Raw genomic sequence first — 26267 nt, 5'->3', positions numbered from 1 at the left:
AATGAAAGATGTAAATTTTACAAATAATCTCTTAGTCGGTAACAATGCCAGAGAAATATTGTCATTTCTGTTCGGAGATTATACACGAGAGTACGATTCTTCAAAAATCTATGTTGTTGGTAACGTCTTCCGTGACAATATTTACGATCCATCCCAAACTGACGGAACATTTCAGTACAGCCAGCACCCAGATCATACCTCATGTAGTATCGAGATTGGCGGACACATGTCCTACTATCATCTGAGACACAACATGCTGGACAATCCAGACATGAACTACACCATGTGCAGCAGGATCTCTACAACTTCCCCTGCCGAGACGATTGACGCCAGGTACAACTGGTGGGGGACCGCAGATGAAACTGAGATTCGGGACAAGATATCTGACTTTGACGACTGGAATGACCGAGCGCCTGTAGATTACTTCCCGTACCTAACAGGCCCTGGCCTATCCTCTCCACTAGCTGATCCCTCCAGCCGAGATGTTACCATGGCAACTGACAGTATAGGAGGGAGGCTGTATCATTCACTTCATCTTGGAAAGGATGGGGGTCCTTATATCATCAACGCGGATTTAACTATATTAACAAACGCTTCACTTACAATAGATCCGGGGACTACAATAAAGGTGCGACCATGTGTTGGCTTATCAAACCTTGGCTCTTTTGTTGCCCATGGAACGAGTACAGAACCAATCCTCTTTGACCTCGCGGACGTGTCCGTTCATCAACCCCAGGTCCGGCTGGTGGGAGGTCGGTACCCTTGGGAAGGTCGTGTGGAGGTGTTCTATAACGGAGAATGGGGAACTGTATGTGGGAGGACCTACTGGGACTCAAGAGACGCTAATGTTATTTGCCGTGAGCTTGGATACGGTCCCTCTACAATGTATAGCACCTACTCTTTTGGACAAGGATCAGGACCTATATGGGTAGGCCGTTACAGCAGTAGGCCAGACTGCACCGGGAATGAGATGAGTATATTTAACTGTCTTCAGGACACACCTGGTAATGTGGACACCAGCTGCACGCATACTCACGATGTTGGGATAAGATGCAACATTAACACTCCGGTGTCGCCTCGACCAAGGTGCAAGAACAAAAAATGGGGAGGAATTACATCCAAATCTGCAACTACTGCGGTCCTTACAAACGTGAAGTGCAGCAACACAGGCAATCTGCATGGGCGTTCACACGCAGCTATATCCGTTCAAGAAGCACAGGGCGCTACGGACATTTCTAACATTGAAATGTCTGACTTCGTAGGGACTGGAATACAGCTTGTAGGAGGCAAATCAGCCAGAAGTGTTCAGAGTGTGAACATTTCTCGTTGTAATGGACAAGCAGGTGTTTCCCTGGCTGGCAGAAAAAACAGTGTTATGTCAGCAACAAATATCCGTATCACCGACAGTATCTTTACATCAGGGTCATTTGAACTCACTCCGCACACGTGGAGTATTACAGACTGCATGGGTTATTCTGGATCGATTATGAGCCTATGTGCCGAGGAGCCTGACCTTCATCTCACGAATAACGTGTGCTTTATGGTGACAGAACGGACCAGTTCAACATGTAATAGACACCTGTACGTAGGTGAGGGTATTACGGTTGAACTCATTGTCTCATTTGTTCAGTTTCAAAGTTCCTCCTCAAGCTTTCGAGTCTTTTCCGATAGAAGTCAATCATATCATGAACAAATTGGACAGGTCACGCGATCGGACAACGGAAAATCATACATACGGTTTGTGTCCCAGACTACGATGAGTCTGCGGTACCAGTCCTACTATAACGACGACCAGATCTTCGGAGAGGTCCTGATCTATAACGAGACAGCTAATGCGGATCCAACTCAGTTCATCATCGAGAACAACTTGGTGGAGAATACCACTGGAACGGTTATCAACGTCACCGCATCAAATGGCGCAATCTTCGACATCCAACGCAACATGTTTATGCGTAATCAGCCTCATGCTGATGATAATGAGCAAGCTGTGATCAGTAGTGTTCTAATTGACTCTTATATCAGTGTAAGAAACAACTATATGGCTAACAACTTGATGAAAGGCCTATCTATCGACGTTGCAAACCAGAAAACTGGAAATATAACAGTTCTAGACAACCATTTCTTTAGGAACACGGGCCAGTCTACAATACTGGTGACTGGAAACGGCTACAGTACGACACAGCAACCCATATTGATAGACAGCAACGTCTTCTCAAGCAATGACATCGGTGTCTCAGAAAGTATAGTGAAGTTCGAGAATGTTGATGGGCAATTGGACAATAACGTTTTCTTCAACAACTCGGGGCACCACATTGTGAGTTGGGAAGGACGAAGCCGAACTAACAGTCGGCAGATCTGTGAGAACAATCTATTCTACGACAACATCGGACTGACTCCAGGGGAGAAGTACACCATTGTTGTCTCGGGACGAGATGCTCAACTGCACGGTAATGTCCTCACCAACCCGGCGAACGATGCTGAGCTGGCAACTTCGGACAGGACCAGGCATTACCCCGTAGATGCTACCCTTAATTGGTGGGGCTTCAACTCCGCATCTGACATATCATCAAGAATCAGAGACCAGAGCGACCAGGAGGACTGGCAACTGGTACACTTTGAACCATGGATACAGGAGGACGTAACTGATGGTAAGCTTACTCGTTTACTCTCTTAGACATTGTTATAAGTTTCCAAGGAAGTAATATTCATGCACACCCCTTTCCTTTTGTGAATACACAGTAGTTTTGTTGATTAGGAAGTCATTAAGAAGAAGTTTGCCCATAATTTTATCTTAATCAATAGAAATCGTTAGAAAAAATGTATGTCAAAATATGATTTCATGTCAGTACGGATACCTAAAATATCACCTAATATTCTGTTGTTGCTGTAACGTTACATGTTATAGGTCCCTGTGGTTTAGGCTGGACCTACAGCAAGACGTTCAGCGCCTGTTACAGGTACATGGGCGGAGCACAGTCCTGGGACAGCGCTGTGCAATCCTGTCAGGTGTGGGACATAATCAAGCATTGTCATTAGATTGTAGTTGTTGCGTTCCGATTGTTGTTGTTCTAACCCATGTATACGTAGTGCCTAGTTGCACATAGGCGCAAGAACATCATGAATATATATATACATTTATGGCAATTTGTAATATGTCGTGTATTATTTCAGCACATTATAATGTGATTATATACTACATGCATATAATCGTGTCTAAATCACGTTCATATCTGTCAAAATTGTTTTGTTCATTGAATCAATATTGGAAACATAATTTTGAAATACTAACTGGAAACTCTGCCCACTTTCTCACTTAGGCACAGTATTCTGTACTGTCCAAGAGGTTTGCTGGTCCAGAGAGAGCCTTCATCGAAAGCTTGCTGATCGCACGAAAAGTACACTTTGCGTCAGATGTACCCGTTTGGATAGACAAACAAATGCAGGTAATTTGCTAACGTTACAGATGTGTCTTGTCGCCTTTACTTTCCATTCTCATTTCAAATCTGCACACTCCATCGATGTCAATAATAGTGCTATTTCTGTCAATGTTATGTAGGGTCATCTGTGGTCTCATACATAAATACCTATCATTCCCCGTGTGCCACCTTTTGTCGATAGGCACTGGACAACGCAACAACGAACTGTAAAGTTTATCTTGGAGACTACCAGGAGGCTGCCCAGGATGTACCTTGTGACTCTTTCTTCCCCTATATCTGCAAGAGACCTGTTGGTAAGCTCACAATATAAGACCTCATCATTTATCATATAATATTTAGTTCTTAAAAGAATTTGAAGACAGAAAACGTGTTAATTGGAAATCGTTGTGATAACTCATTTTTTTAATTGTCATCTTTAATGATAGTCTACTGTGTAAGTGAAAACAGGGTTAGAAGTGAGCTATCTCATTAATAACCTAGGAAGAGAATTTGTACATCTACATTGAAAGTAAATTTATCAGTTCACAAAGTGTTCAGGGACAGGTTTCATCCGCCGGCAACTGTTCAAAGGCATTAATACACTTAGTGTCCGGTCCTGATTCAGGTGACGTAGACGCCAGGCGTTTCGCGACGGTCCCGGACTGCGATGTGTGGAATTCTCATCAGCTGTGTCGCCCGGCGCGCAGTAATCAAGGTCCTGTTGACCTGTCAGCTGCAGCCGTTAATCGCCTTGTGGCGCCCATATTTTTTCCTCCATGGTCACCCACATCGAAAAAAAGTCTCAGATGCCATCTGCTTAGCAAGCACTAATAAATACCTGCTAGCGGGAGACAGATCAGGTGGTAGCGAGATAAACTGACCAGAGTCATCTTTAACTCTCTTCGACACTCTCCTGGCCTCCTAAACCTTCGAATTCCTTTTGGACAGGAAAGTGGCAAACTTTACAATAAAATTTCGGCCAGATCCCTTCCCCAAATCGTGAATGTTATCGATGTCCCCCGAAGCAATCTCAACTTTCAGAGTTGACTTTGTAAACTCCAAGACCTGATAACTATGAGACAGTTTTTGCGGGAGTATTGATCGCTGTGGAACTGGCGTTCCTCCAGTGTCGCGATCTTAGCGTTCAGAAATCAGTCGGTCGTGCTCGTTTACTTTAACGTCATGACAGCTTAGAATATCACCCATACGTTTAATGTCTGTTTTCATGTCATCCATCTTGGCACTTAGTTTGGAAAAGTTCTCAGTCTTCAGCTGCTCTAAATTTATTCAGCAGCGCCTCCACTTCGGTACGTGTGTGAAGATCAAACAAATAACAACTAAAAGTCACCTACCATAGGCGTGATAATAGTGTTTCGTTATGGCAGATGCTGAGTTAGAAAACGGTACAGACCGACCTCCACGACGAACTCCAGAGGGAATTATATCGCACAGGCACTTCGTGGTCTATGTAGCCGCCATCTTTACGACGCAGCTTCAAACTTCTCCGTATCTTGAGTCAGCGACAGTTCAAAACCGAGTCTAAAACAATGGCCGAGACGACGTTGGATATCCGGAACCCTGACATTCAGCTTCTAGGCCTCCATAATAATCCCGGCCGACTTATTAGCAATAAAGCAATGTGCTGTTACCCGGGCACTTAAATGGGAAACAGCATGTCCGCCATCTTGGAATCTCACAAGGTGTGATATCTTTGTGCTAATTATAACCATTCACGTGTAAAAGAAGTTATCATTGTTTTGGACTGAAAAAATATTATACATTGTTTTAACATTGTAATTGTAACATCTTCAAGTACGAAGTTTTTGCATATCTCTCTATCGCTTCCTCCAAACGTTTAGCATTTATATATCAAACATATACATTAAATAATAAGCCTTCTCACATTAGTCAGGACGCATGTGCGGCGACATGAATTCTAGGTAAAAAGAAAATAAAACCCGTCTGGATATTGTTATGCAAATCGACACAATGGTCAAGACAAGGACTGTTTACTTTTTGTGTGCCTTATCCTTTGACATATTTAGAATTCCTGTCGCCGCACATGCGTCCTGACTTATGTGAGAAGGATCATGCACTTCTTGCACACAAGAATGCTAGTAGGGGATGTAACGTTATCCTTCCTTCATTTCATACCAACTGCATCTTGAGACTATCTGATTTCAAATCGTAAAACTTGAAAACTTTCTTGTTATGACAGTTGATGAATGCCCGAACTCCTGCTCTCACCACGGACTCTGTGAAGGGCGAACCTGCATCTGCGGGCGAGGCTGGGAGGGAGAGGACTGTTCGACGTTCACCTGTAAGGACAGGAATTTCTGTGGAGAGTTTGGCACCTGCGTAGGGCCAAATATCTGCAGGTGTAGAAATGGATGGCAGGTATGGATAGTCATTGTTCAGTAGCAAAACGCTTTTTTAGAACAAAAGCACACTACCTTCTGTCAAGAGCAATCGTTTCTTCCCCAGACTTCATTATAGCCTGTTAACTGCAGTCTAGCTATTCGGTCGTCTGTGCTTTATTTTAAGATGATACCAATTGTGTCCTTTAGCCCTTGTATATCTTTTATGATTCCATTAACTAGGGTCGAGCCTGTACAGTCAGCTACTGTAACAGGTTCACCGGCTGCACGTCCTGTACACGCGAGGTCGGCTGTGGGTGGTGCGAGCAAAGACAAAGTTGTGAATCCGGGCTGTACGGAGGACCAGACGTCTTGCCATGTATGTCGTGGTTCTACCACAGCTGTTTCACTGTGGGGGAAAGGGATCGATGCTCAAGCCAGATAGAGGTATTTTCTCAGAGAAATTGCCATTATGTTTTATTCTTATTGATACCTGTTAAGAACAATAAGAAAATAGATAGATTACATGCGTTTCTAGCTTTGTTCTAGATCTTTGCATTAATATTTTCTCCGTTACCTTGACATGTTGCAGCTGTTTATACTGACATCTCGACAACTTCATCACAGGTCATGGACTGTGAGCAATGGCAATGTAACCCCTCCCTCTCCACAACTACCGTGGAATCCTGTCTAAGATGTCAAGATATAGAAGGGTGCTTCAAGGACGTGGTGAGTTGTCAAGATAGATACTAGTAAGCCATATTCTACTATCACTCCATGATATCTTTTCTCAGAAGTCAGAACCCATAGAGATAGTGTAGGGAGGCCATGGGATTTGGTGATCATCATCCGTTTGGGTTGGTTTACGTCCACATGGACGCGTATCTTTGAGACTATTCTATAGCAACGATATCGATGATACAGATTTATAATGTAGATTTATGATGTTTAGAACTAACCAAGTCGGTCGAAAAGAGCAATCCTCCCATTGCACATACTCGTATCTGTAGCATAAAATATCTTCACAAATGATTATTTGATATCCAATAGACAACTGCAAAGATATCAATAGAGTATATAGTTCTCTTCAAAGACATTGTTATACTAGTATATGGCTAAATAGCTTAAATAGTCTCAATCAAACCAATAACCGAAACTAAACAATAAATTTGCAACAGGGAGAAGACTATTGCAGTGTGTGGAATGAAGATCAGTGCCCCAAAGGTTTCATCCAAGCACTGTACAACGATACCACGCGAATTGAGAAGATTCTGATCGGCCATAACGTGAAGTACGTCCCGTCAGACGACAACATCTTGTACAGGTGTCCTGTCCGCTTCTCCAGCTGGGGAGCCACCATGTTTGTGAATGAAGGAAACCTGGACATCTGGATCGGCCAGGTGCTGTCCAGTCCTCAGGCAAACGGTGTACTACACAAAGTGGAACAAGTGATGAAGACAGGTAAGAACATCTATTTTATAACGCTGGATTTTATAACGCTGGTCCCTATCCTTGGAGTTGGCTTGCAAAGTAATACATTGAACGTTCATCCTTTATCCGCAGGATAACCTATATGCGTTGTTTAATAAACGGTATGTAGGGTCCTCAAGTCGATGAGCGGTTGTTTTTGAATTGCAGTATTTTCAGAATATTGCAGTTTGGAACCACCGGCTATTTACTTGATATTTCTAAATACCCTGTTTTTTTTTCAAACAACGGATACAAGTCATCCCACGAAGGCAATCTAGCGTTAGCTATTCAAAAGAACTGCCTCGTAGACTTGCCTTGTGTTTCTACTACAGACGATTACACGGTGATAGTAGCACACCCGGCCACTCTGGAGGACTTGCTGGATTACAGTGACTTCAGCCAGGAGGTTCAGCTGGAGATGGCTGTGGACATGAAGAGGAACGAGGGAGTTCCTGAACTGTCTGCGGTGGAGAGGGTACTGAGTGGAAACGGGACACTTGGTGGAAGCACTGTTCGTGTCATCACAGAAGGTGTGTAGTAGCAGAAATGGTTTGTGTATGAATGATGCCGGTATGCATAATGTTTAGCATCTCTAAAATACAGAAAAACATTGTATAGGTAGCTGGTAGAGTGCTATTGGCGTAAACAAGCAATCTCTTGAGATGCAGTCTACATCTGTTCCCGGTGTGACAGCGATCTCGCCCCCCCCGGCGATCTCGCCCCCCCGGGGGGCGAGATCACTAGCGTTTTCGCCCCCCTTTAGCGTTTTCGCCCCCCCCCCCCAAAGCAGCTGGCTACTACATATTACAGGTGCGCTACCTTTTACTATACTGCACCTGGGGAGTAACGTATATGGTGTGTTATCTGGTACCTATATGGCACCTTATTACCGTACCGTAAGATGTCATACCTCGAAAGTCGATATTATATTGTTCGGTGCAAACATGACATTGAAATGAAAAAAGACAATTTTTGCAGCTGAGGTGGCATAAAACAGTGCTACTGCGAACGTATAAATCAACACCGTCTATGGTACGGAATACGTCAGCTATATGTTTTCAATTTGTCACAGTGTTTTCTTTCTTGTGCTGGAAACATTTCCAAAGCACTAACAAAAACACACGTGAATAATAGTTTCTCATTATAAACACTATCTACGCGCAAGTTGATATAGCTGTTGCTAAATGCTACACAAACACTGGTAAAGTACCTGTCTTAAGAAAAACGGGTAAATGCATCAGTTCCTAAATACTAGAAAAAACAGTCATGTTGGAGGTGAAGATATCCCTTGGCCAGGTGCATATACCAAAATGTGCGTTATTCTAATTAATACCTAATATTTGCATAATTAATAAAGACATTACATAGTTCTTTTGTGGTCACTTCATTGTAGAGACTTCATATTGGAGATATATAGGTTGCTTGAGGACAGGTGAATACAATGAAATACATCTTATGTCAAGACTAAGGTATATGCAATAATGGGAATACAAGGGACCAAACCCTCCTTGTCTGAAACAAGTTCAACTATCTTATTACCATGTAATTACGTTAATATTGATACTATGAATGGAGTTATGTATCAAACTCGTGTACTTATATCATTCTGAAACTACATTTTGTGATTTATACCAATCAACTTCTAAAATGTCATGTAAACCCGTTTTTTTGGGGGGGGGGGGCGAAATCGCTAAAGGGGGGCGAGGTAGGGGGGCGGGATCACTAGCCGGGGAGGGCGAGATCGCTAGTGATTTCGCCCCGGGGGGGGGGGGGGCGAAATCCCTAGGGATTTCCCCCCCGGGGGGGCGAAATCCCGGGGGGGGGGCGAGAACGCTGTCACACCGGTACAAATGTATTGCTTTTGGAAATCTATATGGTGTGTATATATGTGATTTAAATCTGCCATAATCGTTATGGAACAAACTTCACAGATGCCCCTGTCTACAAGTGCATTGGCGCCCGGGCTATGAATGAAGGAGAAGGCAGCTACCACCTGCTGATGAAAGATATCCCCGACCACCTATCAGTCGGTGACGTCATTGTCAGTAACCACAGCAACGGGATATTGGAGCAGGTTTTCCAGCAGACAAGAACACCTTACGGAGTCTTCATACAGACCCGGCTGCATGACTGCTTTACAAATTTTACGTAAGTGAAAATCACTTTTACATCACAGTGAATCTTCAGTTGGGATGTCTAATTAAAAATCATTCTTAGTCATCACTTGCTAGCGTGCTTTACCTTGACACCTTTATGACAAAAAAACTACATCTATGAAATGTGATTTGCAAATGGATTTTTCTCAGCTTCCGGGAGGACCTGAAGACAACGGACGGAGCAACCCTACCTGAGTCCCTGCCGTGTTCGGGCGGACCGGACGGGGCACACGGGCTGCTCATCGTAGACGCGGCAGGACAGGAAGTGGACCTGGAGACTGGCGACGTGGTGGTAGGAAGGAGGAGTGGCAGGTTTCTGGCAAAAGTGAGTACGTCATATGTAGCCACCATGGGTGCTGGTGGTTCTTGTTGGAGGTGTGGGGCGGCTGATTCGAGATGTTCAACAACTCCACGACCTTCGCGGTATAAGAACCTGGGCCATATGCGCAATGTTAGATGATTGCTATGTCGGCTGGTATGCCACACCAAGCATCAATTATTTCCATCATAATAATCTGAAAAGCTAATAGCTGTTCGCAAATCGTTTAGGTTCTGAGTATCACCGCTGCTCCTGAGTACGCGTTAGTGGAAGTGGAGCCTATCCTGAGCAGGTCTACCATGAAAATGCCACCAAGAAGACGACGACGTGAGGATGTCAACTTATCTCAAGCCAGCCATTCTTTGTACATCGTCCTCGAAGATGAATTCTCGGTACGATGTCTTTTACAGTACCCTATAAATTCCGGTATTTGTGATTGACATACATTTCTGTAACTCTAGAAACTCTGAATAGACTGTAATGATTTTTGTTATGTGGATAGGGGTTGGAAAGACAATGCCAATGTTAAGTTTCGTCCACTGGTGTGTGATCTGGGTACTGCAGTGCAATTTTTGTGTTTTTTGCCCTGCAGCTGGATATGCTATTGTCTTGATTTTTGGTAGCATTAAGCGGTGTACAATATAAATCTTTATCTTTCAGGACGTCACAGATAGTTATAGTATCAAACTATCTACAAGTGGGGAACTTTCAGCTGGAATCAAGCTTTCGCTTGCAGTTTCGACGTCAGAGTTTCGAACAGCCACGCTTAAAAAGGCAGAAGCGTTTTTCGTCGGCGGACGGCTAAAAGTAGGACTGGAAGGCTCTGTGGACGTTTCGGAGAGGTGAGAATTACTGACAACTATTTTAATTTTAGATACGTTTTAATGGTAGTTAACAGTAAGAATCACAAATCATACTAAAACAGTATGAGCAGAACGCCTTGCTTAAAGCAAAAGTATAATTGCTTAAGAAATTCAAAGGAAAGCGCCAACTCTCTCTCACTCCCATTATTTGATATGTATTTAAAGTGATTTGTACGTTTCATCCTCTTAGCGTATGGAGAAGAGGAGCTTTTCGGACGGAACTGTCTCCTAGCTACGCCTCTCTGTGTGTTAGCGAAGCACTGTGCATACCTGCTAAAATATGGGCGGACATTGTGACAGAGTATCAAATCTACGCCGAGGTAGGTAAGATCAAAGGGAAATTGCATGGTAATAGTCGACACAGTATAACTATGACAGGCGCTTGTCGTGTTGCTTTGGTATTGCATGTGTGTTTCGGAAAGATGTTTATAACTTTCCTTTGTATACAATACGATCACAGACCTGCGTCCGCTGTAACTCTCATTCTATTCATTCATATCATCAGGGTCCAGGCAGCATTCAAATGTCCTCCAACGTGGAAAAGCCAGACATTGACGGTGGTGGAAGCTGGCAGCCACAAGAAGGAGGTCAATGGTTCGCGTTTGACCAGAATGAAGAATCCGTGAGTATTTCACTATGTCGAACATCTTGTATAATCCCCTATATAAATATCAGAAAGTTGCCCGTTGATACCAACTTAGCTTTAGATTATAACATTTTTATGTAAAGCTAATAATCTTTAAGGTCTGACTACAATTTTTAACGCCCTTTCATACTGGCCTCTTGTTCTAAAATTGTTATAATTACCAAACACTCTCATGATAAGTTTACAAAGTTGCTTGCTCTCTTTCAACTACAGGGCAATGCAAATATCATGATATCGTCCTTCTCTGGAACTGCAACTGAACGTGGCCATCTCATCATATTGGAGCTAAAAGCGAAACCAACATTTTTCGTCGAGTTTCCCACAACTGGAGAAAGTGGCGAGGACGAATGGACAATACCATTAGGTAAACTGACTTCTAAGTATGGTATTTTAAGTGACCTAAAAAGTCACCTTAACACCTTAAAGTATGGTGAATGATTGTGAATCATAATATAACTGCTATCTCTCTGCAGTACGAGTATTTGAATCAGTCTTCTTGGCAAGAAAATGTTTTTTTCAATCTTTTATGTCTGTTCACAGATGTATCGGGTGAAGAGGATGCCTTTGGATACACTATCACCACATCCATCCAATCACAAGCTCTCCTGCGTGTATCAGCCCAATCGTGTTCAACCGAGTGCCCATATTCAGATAGACCTCAGCACGTTGGGGTCACCTCATCGTTGGACTATCTGAAAGGGACATTCAACGTAATAGCAGGAAACAATGATTACTATCAGGATCAGCTATGGAGACGTGAGGAGTGGATGGACTCGGACAGGTTAGATATCATATCTTACTGAGGTGACGCCACCTGGCTATAATTGGTGTATTGAAGTTTCGAATGCAATGTTTGATATGTGACACTAGTTGAACGAATTCATAGCGACGATGCTAGCAATGCCTAAGACTAAGGTCTGTAGGTTTAAATTCATGCATTTTTGGTTTAGTAGAAGGAGGGGAAGCGATCCTACACTTTAGCCATTTCGTATAGCTCTGAGAAATTTGATGCATATCTATTATTGCTATTATGTTTCAGAGATTGTAAAGCACAGCCGTCAAGTATCTGTACGGACACGTGTTCATGCCCCGATGGAGCAACAGGGAAGCCACACCCAACTATAGAGGATTTCTGCATGTGTCCTTGTAACTGTGGAAGCGGGAACATAAGCTTCATGGTATGAAATGACCTTCCTTACTAGTGACCAAGATTTTCGTCCGATAAGTACATGTCATGTGAATGATGAGTCAATTTTGATAAATAAACGAATATCAATTAACATATTAGTCCTAGGTGGTAACCATGATCTTTTAGACTTTCGGGAAAAGATAAATTACTCATAGTTTGTATCATTCCTTCATAACAGCATCCAGACATTCCTGGTGACGGATGCAACTGTAATGTGTGCCCCGATGGAGAGTTCCAAACGGTCAATAGTCAGGGACATCTACACTGCCCATGCCTGTGTCCTGACAACAGCACATCGGGACTGTCCAGCAATGGGAAATGTGACGTAAGCTGTGTATAACGAACCATATGGTGGATTAGCTCAATGTTAGCTTAAATTTTGTTTCTATTTGGCTGTTGAAAACAAGTTTTTTTTTTATTTCACCATGTAAAATAATTTTTGGTACATGACAGTAGTAACAGATATTTCACCTTTGGTTACAGTGTTCCTGCACCTGCGCTGATGGTAGCAGGGATGTAATAATGAGTGATGGCACCTGTCCGTGTAGGTGCACATGTAACAACTGCCACGAGTCGGTTCGCGGTCCTCAAGGCTGCATCTGTTCTGACAGGTGAGGTAACATCTCGTCTGGAGTAGCGTAATATAGGATTGATCATAAATGTTCAGGAAGTTACCTTCAGTATATCATGTCAAAACACAAGAATTTCCATTGATAGATAAATGTGGCAGGATGTATGATAATGCATGTTTCAGTTTATCAAACAGAAGACGACACGTACGAACTAAAGATGAAGCCAGGATGGTGTTCATTAAGATGTTCACGATTCCCAATGTCATGGCCGCTATATCTCTACATTTCTGCTATATCTCTATCAACCTTTTTTTAGTTGTCCTGACTGTGAGAATGACGAAGAACCCGAGTGGCAAGACTGCGTCTGTAAGTGTCCACAGAAGACAGAGTGCGGGATCCCGCCTACATGTGTGGTGGGGAGGATGGGGCCAGACTGCAGACAGCCAGACTGCAGGCCATGTCAAGGTACAGTTTTTAGTTAGCAGTCAATATTTCTGAAGCATTGTTCAAAGCTGTGACAAAAGGGAAATCAGCACGCTGGGTTTCTACCATGTGTGAGGTTACAACCGTTACATGATAACGTATTTGTTGATATACCACTTAACTGAGAGTAAATCCAGATACTGAGAAGAACCATATGCCGCGCCTCGCGTTATGTATCCTAGGATCCTATAGTCGCGTCGCCGTGGGTAACGGTACTGTATAACATCTATAGGCTGCTCTGGGAACGGCCGATGCACCACATCAACAGACAGCTGTCAGTCATCCTGCGTCTGTTGGCCTCAGTGGTTCGGCGACTGTTGTGAGTTACGCCGTCCTCGTCCCATTGGAGGGGACCCTCATCTCCAGACGCTGGACGGTGATAATTTTCCTCATTGATCTTTCTGATATAGATACAGAAATGTCTTTGGGTATGTTACAAAGTACATGTTAATCAGTGCCTTCCATCATGTATGATAAGATAATTCACTGAGTCACCTCACATATATCTATTTAAAAAAAAAGTGTGCCAGGTCCTAACTTCAAAGTTTCTTGATTGTTTTTTGTTGTGTCAGGAATACCGTATGACTACCATGGTATTGGTGAGTTCTGGGACTGTAAGAGCGTGTCCAATGACTTCGGCGTACAGACACGAATGTACGCGTATGAGAGGGCTTCTCTGATTGGTGGAGTGGCAGTAAAGGCTGGGCACAGTGTCGTCACCCTAATGACATTACCGATTGCAACAGAAAAGGAGGTTCCCAATATAAGGTAAGCTTTTCAGTGTAACTACTTACTCGCAAGAAGTCCTTTGTACTGATGATATTTGATTGTTCATATGTCTCTTTGATGTTGTATCAACGCACATGACAAAATAACAAAATACAACTATTTAAAGACACATGTTTATGTGGTTCAGGATCGACGGTGAACTGCGTCAACTGTCTGTCGGAGAGAAATATCTTCTGAACAACGGGACGATACACCTGCTCGCTCAGCAGCCATCTGCAAACGCTACGGAGTCAGGGGCTGTTATCATCGTGTCTATTACCTTCGCATCAGGTGAGGTTATTATGTAACCTCAAAAAGTACATTTGTATCTGGCTTAATATTGACAACTAGGTGTTATAGAAATATAATGCAATGATATGATTTTTCATTATTGACAGTAGGGCCAACGAGTTTACTTCTTCTTTTTCTAAAATAACAGGAGCTACGGTTTCATTTGACGTCCGGTACTCACCGAAGATGGGCCGGCAGTTTGTTAACGTTCTGTTCAGCCCCACTGCCACGTTCAAGGGCAACACGGAGGGGCTGTGTGGGCTCATGGATGATGATGATGCCAATGACTTCACCGGTCCGGACGGTGCAGTGTACAACGACTCTTCTGTATTTGCAGAAACCTGTAAGTGATGACGAAAATGATACCCTGGAGCCAAACTGTAGATTTCAAGTTCAAATTGCAAACTAGTTAATGAACATTATGCGAAGAGATGCTATTTGACAACAATACGTATACGTTCATTGTGTTCACAAGCATACGTCCAACGTGCGCTATCACTTACCAGTTCTGAATGTCGTTTGTTAATTTTCAGGGCGTATAAGTAACACCCACCACGGCTCTGGTCTGATGGGGTCCTGGTCCTGGAACTCTTCGAACTTCCATCCTGATGATATCATGGATCCTGCCTACTCTGACCCGGCACACCGCCCTTCTGTGGGAATAGATGGGCTGACACAGGAGGAAAAGGAAGTAAGTTCCGTAAAAGGAGGTTCACCTCCTACGGGGGTATTGTTTTTGGCTTGGTCTGTGTGTTATCTCAATTACTCAAGACTCCATTGTTGCAATTGTTTTTATTTTAGCATTTTGACGCTTAGTGGGATGCCAATGATGCACAGCAATCTTAGGTACCTTAGGTTTTAGAGCATTATAGTTCGACACCCCATTCTTGAAGGTGTGGCTTTTGCCTGAGTGTGTTTTTAAGCTTTCGCTGGCAGGGGGCAAACACCAAGCAGAGGTAAGTCTCTGATTGGTGTTTGTTTTTTTAGTACTAGCATAGGTCATAAATTAATTAAGTACCTTTACACTAAGACAGTTTGTGTGTGGTAATACCCTGCCTACATTGGTAAAGAAGAATATACTATATTGATTACAGTGGGTAACACACTACATACAAGTTTTGTTTATTGTTTATCTTTCAGAAAGCTGAAGAGATGTGCTTCGCTCTCGGATTGTCCGGCACTCTGCTGAATGAATGCATCTTTGACGTGTCAATCACCAACGACACAACCTTTACCGAACAGGAGGTTTTCAAAGGTAGAACTTTGCCTCTCTTGTACTGTACTTTTGGTATTGAAAGTGAATCATGTACTATTTTGTTTGTCCTTATACCCATTGTAGTATTTGCAGCAGTAGGCTAACTGGCAGTTCCTAAACACATATCAACTTGATGTTTTCTTGTAAACGGTTACCATTCCTAAGCTGATCCTGCACCCCATGGCCACTGTCACCATTGCAGGTTGTCCAAACCAGTGTTCCGGTAGGGGTCGCTGTGTAAGGGACCGTACGATATTTATCGGGGGGGGAGGGCTGGTGCGTTGGAAGTCCGATCAAAAAAATTTTTCATGGCCCTCCCCCCCATCAAAAAAAAATTTAACGTGACCCTCCCCCCCACCTCAAAAAAATTTAACATGGCCCTCCCCCCGACAGGCATCATTCAAGGGGTAGAAAAACAACGCCCGGCGTACAACTGGTATAGCTCATGCATGTCAAATGCATACCGGGTGACGGATGTCGCATTCACATGTGTATTTGAAAACAACAACAACAAAAAAAACACATTAAAAGTTGTAAAATCGTGTTAAGATCTGAAGCGATCTACTATTAGTGTAACTACGGTAAAGCATTGAAATTGGTTTAATTAACGTTACATATTCAACGTTACTAGAGGTTTTTATAAAAACCAAATCAATCACATTACGATACGGCCGATTTGCACTCTCGTCTGACGTGAAACAGATGGTGAAAACCGGAAGTGAAGAGATCGTTGGAAGCTACTATTTATTAAAAAATAGAAGATTGAAAACATATATAAAAACATTTGAAATGTAAAAAGCAAAGAAATGTTTTTTTTTATCAATCAAAGCTTTCAGAAACATCCGGCGCCATGTGCCGCAGCTGGTACGAAAATGATAAACTCACCCAAAACAAAGCAGGGCAAGCTCAGCACTTGAAATCGTGACCTGAGTTTTTAGATTTGTAGCTGACCGTGTGCTATTCGCTAAACAGAATCAGACAGGAAAATTTTCGTTTCCGTGCAGCTGGGAGAGAATAGACAATGGTGTGCAAAAAGAACACTGACCGTTGCAACTTTCCGCCCTGCATCCACTATGCGTCCACATTCGCGCGCGTCGTCTCACTGACTTCAAATTTAATCGTCCCCATATGTTTTGCACCACAATAGTACACGTGACTTGATCGAAGGCTCTGATTCGCTGAATGTCTGAAAGCATGACCCCTGACCTCCAGTTAGCGCGAAGTTGTGATTTCTGTGTCGCTTGCCCGCTGCTATTCTTCAATACGCAATCAGTTTTCATAGTGTCAAATCGTCAGTTTTTTGAGTGGAGATCAACAGTAATAGAATGAGAGACAAACGCGGAGTGTGGAGAGGTGCGTGCACGCGAAGAACATGCCCTGCAGACTGCACCGAGTATGATAGGGAGGACGGGAAAACTTCGTGTGGGTACTGTGGCTGTCCCCCTGGGGAACACCGAGAAGTCACCGCACCTCAGGAGACAAGTGATGCGCCGTCAGCTGCTTCTACTAGTTCTACCAGCAGCGCGTTCCACAAGGTACGGACTATCTAAACATATTCTGTTTCGGAATTTAAAATATAGTATAATAAAAGAGAACGTATGGTTCATTGCATTGCTTTTCCAATGAGTACCGCTTTCTACAAATTTAATAGTACAAACTGGGAATATGTCTATATTTATGCTGACCACTTTACTTAGCACCTTCAGGGATCATATTGTTATTCAAAATGGTCACGTAATTCTTCCATTGACTTTTATAAAAGAGAATGTTTACAATTCACTTCCTGCTTTTGATATACATACTCACCACAAAGAAATGCAAACTTGCACAGAGTTATTTGTCATGATGTAAAATACCTATCTACCTATTAAATGGTAAGAGGACATTCAATTAAAATATTATTTATCTCAATCTAGATTTCAGACAAGAGGAAGGAAAGCTTTGGCTGGGTAAAGCTGGCCAAGGCTGGAAAAACCAAGTTCGGCAACTCCATCCTGCCGGCATTCCATGAGGCGTACTACCCTGTGAGCCAGAACCCCGTCACCTTTCGCAGGGACTTCCTGGTGGAACGCGACAGAGAGTTTTCTGTGAAGGAAGAAGTGTCAAAGATTTCCCGGCTGATCGACTTCATCCGGGGTGACAATTCAGCGGCTGCTGGAAGATTTTTGTCCACATCATTCCGTATCAAGGGAGAAAAGGACAGTACCACCATACAGAACAACATCGACAAGCTGAAAGCCCTGCAGGAAAGGCTGTTGCAGATAGAAAAGGAGCTGCAGACCCACGACGCAACACTTTTCAAGTCAGGGGGGCGCCATGTCAAGCAAGGACGCACCACCATGCATGCTTTCAACACAGAGCAGCTGGACTGCATCAGTAACCTGAAGGCAACTGTCAAAGCTACACTAGAAAAGTTGGAGGACGCTCTAAAGAGAGTAAAAAGAATCTACAAAGTTGAGCGGACGACAAGACAGTCCAGAAAAAAAAAGCAGCAGCGGACCAAGAAGAAGAAGAAAAAGCAGGCGAGGAAAGAGAAGGGAGTGATGGAAGTGCTAGATGTGATTGCCCCAAACAAGGGTGATCCTATCATGGAGGAGGATATCAACACAGAAGACGTGAAAAAACTGGACTTCCACAAAGCACCATATGTTCTCCATATTCTCCATGAAGATAGTCTGACAATAGGTGCACGGGTGAAGATTAAGGACAGTCTTAATGACAGCTGTGGGAAGGTAGTCGACAGACTGGTAAAGGAGCGACACGCATCCTGCCGTGGAGACTGTGAGGCAGATTTCCTCTGCCCAGTAAACTGGAAGTGTTCCAGCTTACTGAGCCAGCTGGGTGGGGAGACCTACAAACACATGTTTGCCCCTGGGCAGACTGGTCTGCCTCAGCTCAGCCTGAAAGACATGGAAAAAGAAGTGCTGAGGACCTGCACTGATGGGGACATCCTACAACTCCTCGCCGACCATGGATGTTTCGAGCAGCGAGCAGAGGAGAAAGTCAATGCCAGACTTGCAGAACTGAAAGGTATGATATAGCCACGCAAAAGTGAATTCTTCAAAATAGACAACAGTAACATGTTTGAGATGGAAAGACACTAGGGTACACTTTATTATTCAAACAGGATTATTGTCGTTCAGTACCACTAAATGTAATCTGGAGAAGTACCACTACAACTTTCTGTTTGTCTTCCAAGTTCCATCTCTCACAACAGAATGCAATATGGGTTTACAACTTCTACCCTTCTTTCATATTACATTACAGAATGAAACCTACAGTCTACTTCTCTCAATACAAAATGAAGTCTTGACTAACAGCAAGTTTTTACTCATCTGAATACGAACAAAATTTAAGATGACAGTAACTTTCTGCTTCTTAAAGTACAAAATGTAATCTGTGTTTACAATAACAACTTTCTGCTCAACACCAAATGTAATCTGGGTTTAAAACTTTCTGCTGTCTTCTCCTCCCAAACCGGGATACAGTTACAACTTCATCTGTGCCTGTCCCTATCTCTTGTCCCTCATCTGCATCACAGTCACTGTCACTACTGGCATTTGCTCCTACCTGTAACACAACTTCATCTTCTACATCTGACATGTCACTGTCTGACTCTGAAGAAGACACGTCTTCAGCCTCACTTTCATCTGACGAGTCATCACTCAAAAGGCGGGAGCACACAGTTTTCCCTATGTGAGCACGAACCATGTCAACTTTTCTACCTTTTACTTTTCCTTTCCCTTTTCCTAACAGATTGTGGTGTGACAAGTACTTGTCCAGTTCAGCTACACGGAGATTTGCCAAGAGACCTTCTCTGTACAAACCCTCCCAATCATAATCTTCATACATCTTCTCTTGACAGGCTTTTCGCTTATTCTCTGCCAAAACAGCTCTCTTTGACTTCATTGTTTGAACAAGATTAATATGCTCCACATACTCCTTCACTTTGTCTTCTGGAACAATGTATTTCTGAGAAAATTCGTGAATAGACTCAGCATTATCAATAGACACTGTATTATTATTGATGGCTGCTTTAAGCTGGGCCCTTGGTTGATAGTCATCCGGAGGACGCCCTTCAAGTGGTGTTCTCTCATAGGGAAGGTAGTGGAAGTCCGGAAGCTGTCCATAGTCTGGATATGGTCGCGGGACCGGCGACGGAGGTGGTCCAGTGAAGTTGTGGCTTATGCAAAAGTCACACAGCTCCTGCTCTTCTGACAGATCTAACGAGAAATTATGACAAAAAATAGGATTTAAGAATAGTAAAAGTTTCTGTTGATGTGAGTATTCACTTTGCTCTCATTTTCATGCACAGGTGAGAGTGTCTTGGAGGATGTCTGGGAGAGTGACCAGGAGTGGGAGTGACCAGAAGTGGGAGAGACCAGAAGTGGGAGAGACCAAGAGTAGACAGTAGATATAGCCAATAGTAGATATAGCCAAAATTTGAATTATTTTAGTTACTTGTTAGAACTTGTGTCAACCATTATTACATCTCTTTTGTCCTTTACATGCTCTCGAGTATTTGGTACTTGCAGTTAGCCTTTGGGCAGAAACCTGCAAATAAACACATTATTATCTCACCTTTACAGCTTCCTTTTACATATTCCATGTAAAGTTCCCCGGTCTTAAAGTGCCTCTCTACGAACTCCTCAATCTTCTTGAAGTAGCTGTGCCCAGGAACTGAAGTCCTCTGGCTCTTAGCTGTCTTGGTGTACTGCAACAAGTAGTTTCGATTGTAGAAGAACTGTTGATCTGTGAGGAAACATATAACAAACATAGAGATTTATATCAAACATATAGATATGATATATTGTTTTCATACATTTGGGTTTCATTGTTGATAAGAAGTGTATGGTAGTAGGTAGGACAATAAAGTAGGTTCATTTTCTGATAGAAAAAGGTTTGAGTCAAATACCGGGTAACCATATGACAACTTTTGTTAGAGCTGTATGCTTTGTGTTTATATTTCAAGATTAAAGTGAGTCTGTTCCTAGCCACAGCACTGAGTAGATGTGTCAAATATTTCTATGATTAGAACTGACATTGAATGAGGGTGGGTACTTTGGGCTCATCATGAGTGTTTTATGTGTGTCATAATACCTGGCTGCTCTACAAGAAATGCTTGGGTCTTTCCTTTGGAAGGTGCGGGTGACTGATCAATTCTGAGCTTGACCTCCTCTGCCACTGCCCATGCATTCTTCTCCATCATCTTCTGTCGGTGGGCTTCCAAGTCTGATGTAGACATCGTAGAGACTTCTTCTTCAGTCAGACCATGAAGGGGGGAGAAATACTGCCACCTGATGGTCCCGCCATCACAAAGGGCATCACCTAAAAAAAGAAAAGAAAAATTTGATATATCATTAGTGTATTAATTTCATTTAAAGTTTGACAAGTTTATGATTGCTGGCAAAGTTGAATGATTGCTGTCAGGGCTAAAAGACCAAATTGTATATGGATATTGGACAGACAGGGTTGGTATTTATGAAACAGGTGATAAAGATACAATTTTGAGATCCTGATGTTTTCTGATACTGTGTCAAAATGATATTACAGAATACAAAAATGTATTTTAAATAACAATTTACTTACCCATGGATGCATTGAGCCTTTCTGCCTCGTTTTGCCCTGAATCTTCCCTTGCCCGATGTACCCGACAGAGCAGGTCGGTGGAATGGACTCTTGCCCTTTCTGCAGCTCGGAATCGTACCTAAAGATTCAAAACAAAACTCCTGTTAGCTTCATCCCTGTCTGCTCCCAATGAACATGTGCAGTGATGTATCTTGGATATTTTAGAATGAAATAATAGGAATAAAGCAACTCGATACTTATTTCTTATTTGCAAATAGGTAGCCATCAACACATTCAGAATAACTTTGAATTACTATTAAGCATCTGGTTTTTCTTGTTTACATTTTTACTGTTCTGTGATTAAAAGTGTTCTTCAATTCAAAAGCAGTATCAATTCATAGTCAGCAGACTTAATACTACATTGTATGAACTCATGCAGAAGAACGTTTAAATACAAGAATTGATGCTTCTAAAAATTATTGTTATCTTTAAGTTATGCATCAAATTAAACATATAAAAAAGATACTTACTTCAAAGTTGGACACACCGACGCCAGGTCCTGCATCTGTTAACTCAAGTAGCTGGGGGCAAGGTGGTGGCAGGCGCAGGCGGTTCAAGGACTGCAAGAAGTTGCTGCAGGTTTCGACAAACTCACAGTAACGTTGCCATAAAGGATTTCCCGTGGAAACCGACAATGCAGCTGCCAACTCTTCTGCTCTGCCAACGATGGTCTGCACTGTGTCCAACACTTCACTTCCAACTGCAATTTCACTGCCAGGGAGGCCTGCTTTCTCTTCTCTCCACTCTTCAATTGCACGTTCACACTGGCGCTTGAGAACTTGTAGCCGAAGGCATTCATACTTCTGGAACTGGCAGTCAGGCTTCTTTGTAACCTTCATTACATCACCTTTCATGGTGGTGTCCACGAAATAAAACGTACTGTCGCTGACCCACCCACAGAACTTCCTCACTGCCTTACTGTATGGGGTGCTGTCTGCTCCTGGCACCACCTCGAACTCATCAGGGCACTCCCGCCTCAGGCGCATGAGGTTTGACCCCCATGTCGTTCCATTCGTCCCAACATATGCCTTTGGGTGGATCACGGCCATGGAGAAATCCCTGGATGAGATGAGGTTCCCTTTCCCGGCTTCATCATTTGGCTTCTTCCTGATGACCCGGAAGGCTGACGGAGTGATGTAGACTGATGGCTCGGGAAAGTCATGTAGGGGAAGCTTCTTTGTGCGGCTTTCTTCCGTGGGCTGTAGCACACTCTGGCACCTGGCACCGGTAAATCCCTCTGTACAAATATATCAAACCAGGGCATGCGAATTAAATGGAAGCAAGGCAGAAAAAAACGAATATCATCACTTCCTAATCAATTATCATAACAGTGTGCAGTAACATAGGCTTTCAATGCCTGAAAAGAAAAGAAAGGAAGTCAGGATCGTAATGAAACGTCAAGGCTATTCTTGAAATAACTAGCAAGCAGGTTTTGTATAGTCTGTCACTAACCTGATGTCCCAGGGCGAAGGTAAGCCTTGTCATCCATGCTGATGATGAGACCATGGTTCCTGGATGCCTCCGACTCTTTTCCGAAAAGGTGCTCCTTGGCAAGTGCCACATGCTTGCGCTGGTGGTGAGTACACTCATTATCCCTGTCTTCTGTCTTTGGTGGTTTCTTTGAGCACCACAATCCTTTCCCTTTCTGAAAATGCAAGGTATTGTAATGACTACAGTACAGGGTTGGCAGGCAACAAATCATATTGGACAAGGGATACCAGAATGCAGCTGCCAGTATGTGTAGTTACTGTAGTACATTATAAATGTATTGCTATAATCAGGCATGTTTGTATTCATGATAGAAGCTTTCAAATAAAGAGCTACTTTTATAATACAAGTACTTTTTATCTCCCAAATAAACATAACCCCCGGAATACATGTAACCCCTGGAAATTACCGCACTGACACGAAAATTGTGTCCATACTACTTCTGTCTGAGGGAAAGGATGATTTCTATAAGCAGGTAGGTAATTTTTATCTATTTATGCCTGAGGACCATACCAGTAAGCATATAACTAACATACAGAAAAGCTGTAGATATAAGAAGGCACAAAAAACAGGGAATTATGGGCAGGAAAACCTATACAATTTCAATATATTCAAAATATTGAAGCTGGTGTGTTTATATGCCGAACGGCGGTTATACCGGCTATATAGATACAGATGTCCCAATTCAAAAAAAAAAAAACGAACATAATGGGTGGATTTTGTGCCTGAAAAAAATTAACAGTATTCGGGAGATGAGAGTACTTACATGTCTCTTTGCCTGAATTGACCGGACGTTTGTTGGTCTGGCCCTGGAGGTAACAGTGGACACTGATCGAATCAGCGGAGCTCCACGTTGCAGTCTTCTGTGGTTGGCCAACCGCAGCAGATCTCGGCTCTTTACTCTGTGGTGGGTATAGAGGACGGTCTCGTGTCGACGGCCATGGACGGTGGTTTTGTCCTCTGAAATACACAGTAAAATTTCATGTATCAATACATTGTGAACCCATATCCTTGCATGGAATTTTAATAGCATATTTTACTGCCTTATCCTATAAAGTGCAATGTGACTTCTCTATGAGTATGACACAGGTCACATGCCACTGCTGGTGCTTGGACCCCTCCCACTGGATCCACGCAATTTGAATGTTGAAAATGTTTGGATACATAGTACAGGCAAGTGCATGATGTGGACAAGAAAGGACAAGAAACAATCCATGCTGAATCAGGCAGACTTTACTTCAGTTCACAGTTCACTTGGAGAGAAGATGTAGTACACTTATCGAATCAATGTACCTATACACTTAGTCAGCCACTCCTCATCTTCTTCATCCAGTTTGGTTTCTGGTCCGGCACCAAGACTTCGATGTTTAATCCGTTGCTCCTTTGCCAGCTCGTTTGCCTTCCGGAGAACCGCTTGTTGGAAACATTGCTTGTAGTATGGGGTCTTCGATCCCTAGAAATTGTTGTACAACAGATATCAATAATTCATTGTACACTTGCTACAGTACACATACCATCTAAACAATACAATATTCAAATTATTCAAACAAAAATCCATGCTACAAAACACTATCTACTGTTATTTCATGTCACTTCAATATACAAGTACAAAATAATATGTAATAGATAGCATCAACAAGATTTCTATAGAACAGAACCTAAAACAAAGGGTTTTGTTTCCTTTTACCTGACACAAAAAAAGTAAGTCTGAACATATTTTACAAACACTAGAACAAAAATATTTAACAATGGAACATAATTACCTTCAGATTCCTCACATTTTCCAAAGACTCCTCTAGCATGTCCTTCTGTTCTTGAAGGTCACCAACCCTCTCAGCACTACACCTTCCTGTGGCCTGCTCTATCAGGTGTTCCGTCATCTTTATTCTCTCCTCGAAAATTTTGATCCTGTCGCGCAGCCTCATATCAGTCATGTCATAGGCTGCAATTTTGGTGTTCTCCCATTCTTCCAGCCGTTCCTTCAGTGACTTCAACAGCTTGGTGGCTCGATCAGGCTTTATGCCTAGTTGGTAGACCCGTGCTCTGGACTTGTCCGTACACAAAAGCATTTTTGCCACCCAGCGATCGTACTCATCGTTCATCGACTCGATGACACGCTTAACGAGGTCTACAGACAGAGGGCTTTCTGCAGGGGTCTGAAACAGTTCTCTGTCGTCATCCTGTCTGCACAAGTGACGCAAAAGGCCTGCCATGTTCACCGAGCCATTGTCATTCAAAATGACAAGCTGCTCGCCCGTCGGTCGCGTGTACAGAAGTACGGGAAGGCCGATATCTTCATCCAACAGAGTGTCACGGAAGGCTACGCTGGTTGGTGATGTCTCAAAGAACGAAGAAAAAAGTTGGTGGGTGTATTCAAAGTCCAACCAACCCCTAGAAGACTGCTCGTCAGCAGTTACAGGCCTGGCTATTGGGAGTTGTAACTCTTCCAGGATTCTTGCAAGGGCCGACAGTTTTCTTCCTACAGCAACGCTTTTTGTGCGATCCTTCAATCCGGATAGCTTCTCCATTGTGTCCTCTGTATCAAGGGGTTGCAGCGACATTCGTAGCCTTGGGTGAACACTGCTTACTGCCCGAACGCTGCTTCGTTTTTGAGCAAAACCTTTGTGTTTTTTCTTCTCCGCCATTTTGAGCCGCGATCCGGTATGTTATTCGAATAGGATTATGGGGGATTTTCGCTGATACCATTAGATATGTAGGGGTGTATTACGAACATTTTTATATAGCAGTCCTCCGCGGCACGTACCTCCCGATCACTACGTACACATGACGCATTTTACCGGACGCATTGAATATTTTTCAAACATAAAATGGTATAAACAATTCTTTAAAAAAAAAGTAACATGGCCCTCCCCCCAACTCAAAAATTTTAACATGGCCCTCCCCCCCCAACGCACCAGCCCTCCCCCCCCGGTAAATATCGTACAGTCCCTAAACGGAACCTGTGACTGCATAACGGGCTGGTCTGGCGAAGACTGTAACCTTGGAAACTGCACAGACTGCTCCGAGGATCACGGCAGGTGTGAGCTGGGGTTCTGTAGGTGCGAGCCCGGATGGGAGGGAGCAGCCTGTGATCAACAAGGTAATATCTGATTGTCCTCTGGATAAAGCTTAGAATACGTTTCACGAAAAGGGTAATGGTTTCAATAAAAAGTACTTCAGGGTAACATCTATGCTTTATTTCCTTCTACACAATACCGACCATTTAATGTTCACTTTTGACGTATAGTTGATATATTTATAAGGGAACGCTTGCTATTGGGTTGCCATTCCAATTCGGATTTCTAATTATTTATTTCCATTTCATTTGCTCGCGTAGCGACATGTTTTGCTGTGCGAAACTGCACC

At 43.0% G+C, this 26267-nt stretch overlaps 4 protein-coding genes across 4 annotated transcripts; 3 read left to right on the top strand and 1 right to left on the bottom strand.

Annotated features, from left to right (window-relative positions):
* Positions 1-9177: 9177 nt before the first annotated feature.
* Positions 9178-10049, top strand: LOC118426130. Its single transcript, XM_035835390.1, has 3 exons — positions 9178-9391; positions 9550-9724; positions 10011-10049. The coding sequence occupies exons 1-3, from the start codon at positions 9210-9212 to the stop codon at positions 10047-10049; spliced, it is 396 nt and encodes a 131-aa protein (XP_035691283.1). The 5' UTR covers positions 9178-9209.
* A 1397-nt stretch (positions 10050-11446) lies between these two features.
* Positions 11447-15346, top strand: LOC118426129 (BMP-binding endothelial regulator protein-like). The gene is made up of 12 exons (XM_035835389.1): positions 11447-11591; positions 11768-12008; positions 12267-12405; positions 12595-12741; positions 12900-13027; positions 13305-13453; positions 13704-13847; positions 14044-14239; positions 14388-14530; positions 14679-14873; positions 15064-15230; positions 15332-15346. Exons 1-12 carry the CDS (start codon positions 11456-11458, stop codon positions 15344-15346), a joined length of 1800 nt encoding a protein of 599 aa, XP_035691282.1. The 5' UTR covers positions 11447-11455.
* A 772-nt stretch (positions 15347-16118) lies between these two features.
* Positions 16119-20293, top strand: LOC118425716. Its single transcript, XM_035834762.1, has 3 exons — positions 16119-17320; positions 17702-18815; positions 20101-20293. The coding sequence occupies exons 1-3, from the start codon at positions 17111-17113 to the stop codon at positions 20148-20150; spliced, it is 1374 nt and encodes a 457-aa protein (XP_035690655.1). The 5' UTR covers positions 16119-17110; the 3' UTR covers positions 20151-20293.
* On the bottom strand, positions 18869-25736 carry LOC118425678. The gene is made up of 9 exons (XM_035834710.1): positions 24665-25736; positions 24195-24354; positions 23668-23861; positions 22866-23058; positions 21884-22650; positions 21375-21492; positions 20886-21113; positions 20367-20537; positions 18869-20008 (listed from the first exon to the last, which is right to left on the bottom strand). Exons 1-9 carry the CDS (start codon positions 25544-25546, stop codon positions 19209-19211), a joined length of 3513 nt encoding a protein of 1170 aa, XP_035690603.1. The 5' UTR covers positions 25547-25736; the 3' UTR covers positions 18869-19208.
* Between the last annotated feature and the right edge of the window lie 531 nt (positions 25737-26267).

This window comes from Branchiostoma floridae, chromosome 11 (genome assembly GCF_000003815.2).
Source record: "Branchiostoma floridae strain S238N-H82 chromosome 11, Bfl_VNyyK, whole genome shotgun sequence".
NCBI lineage: Eukaryota > Metazoa > Chordata > Leptocardii > Amphioxiformes > Branchiostomatidae > Branchiostoma > Branchiostoma floridae.
This window is presented reverse-complemented; position numbering and strand designations above follow the sequence as displayed.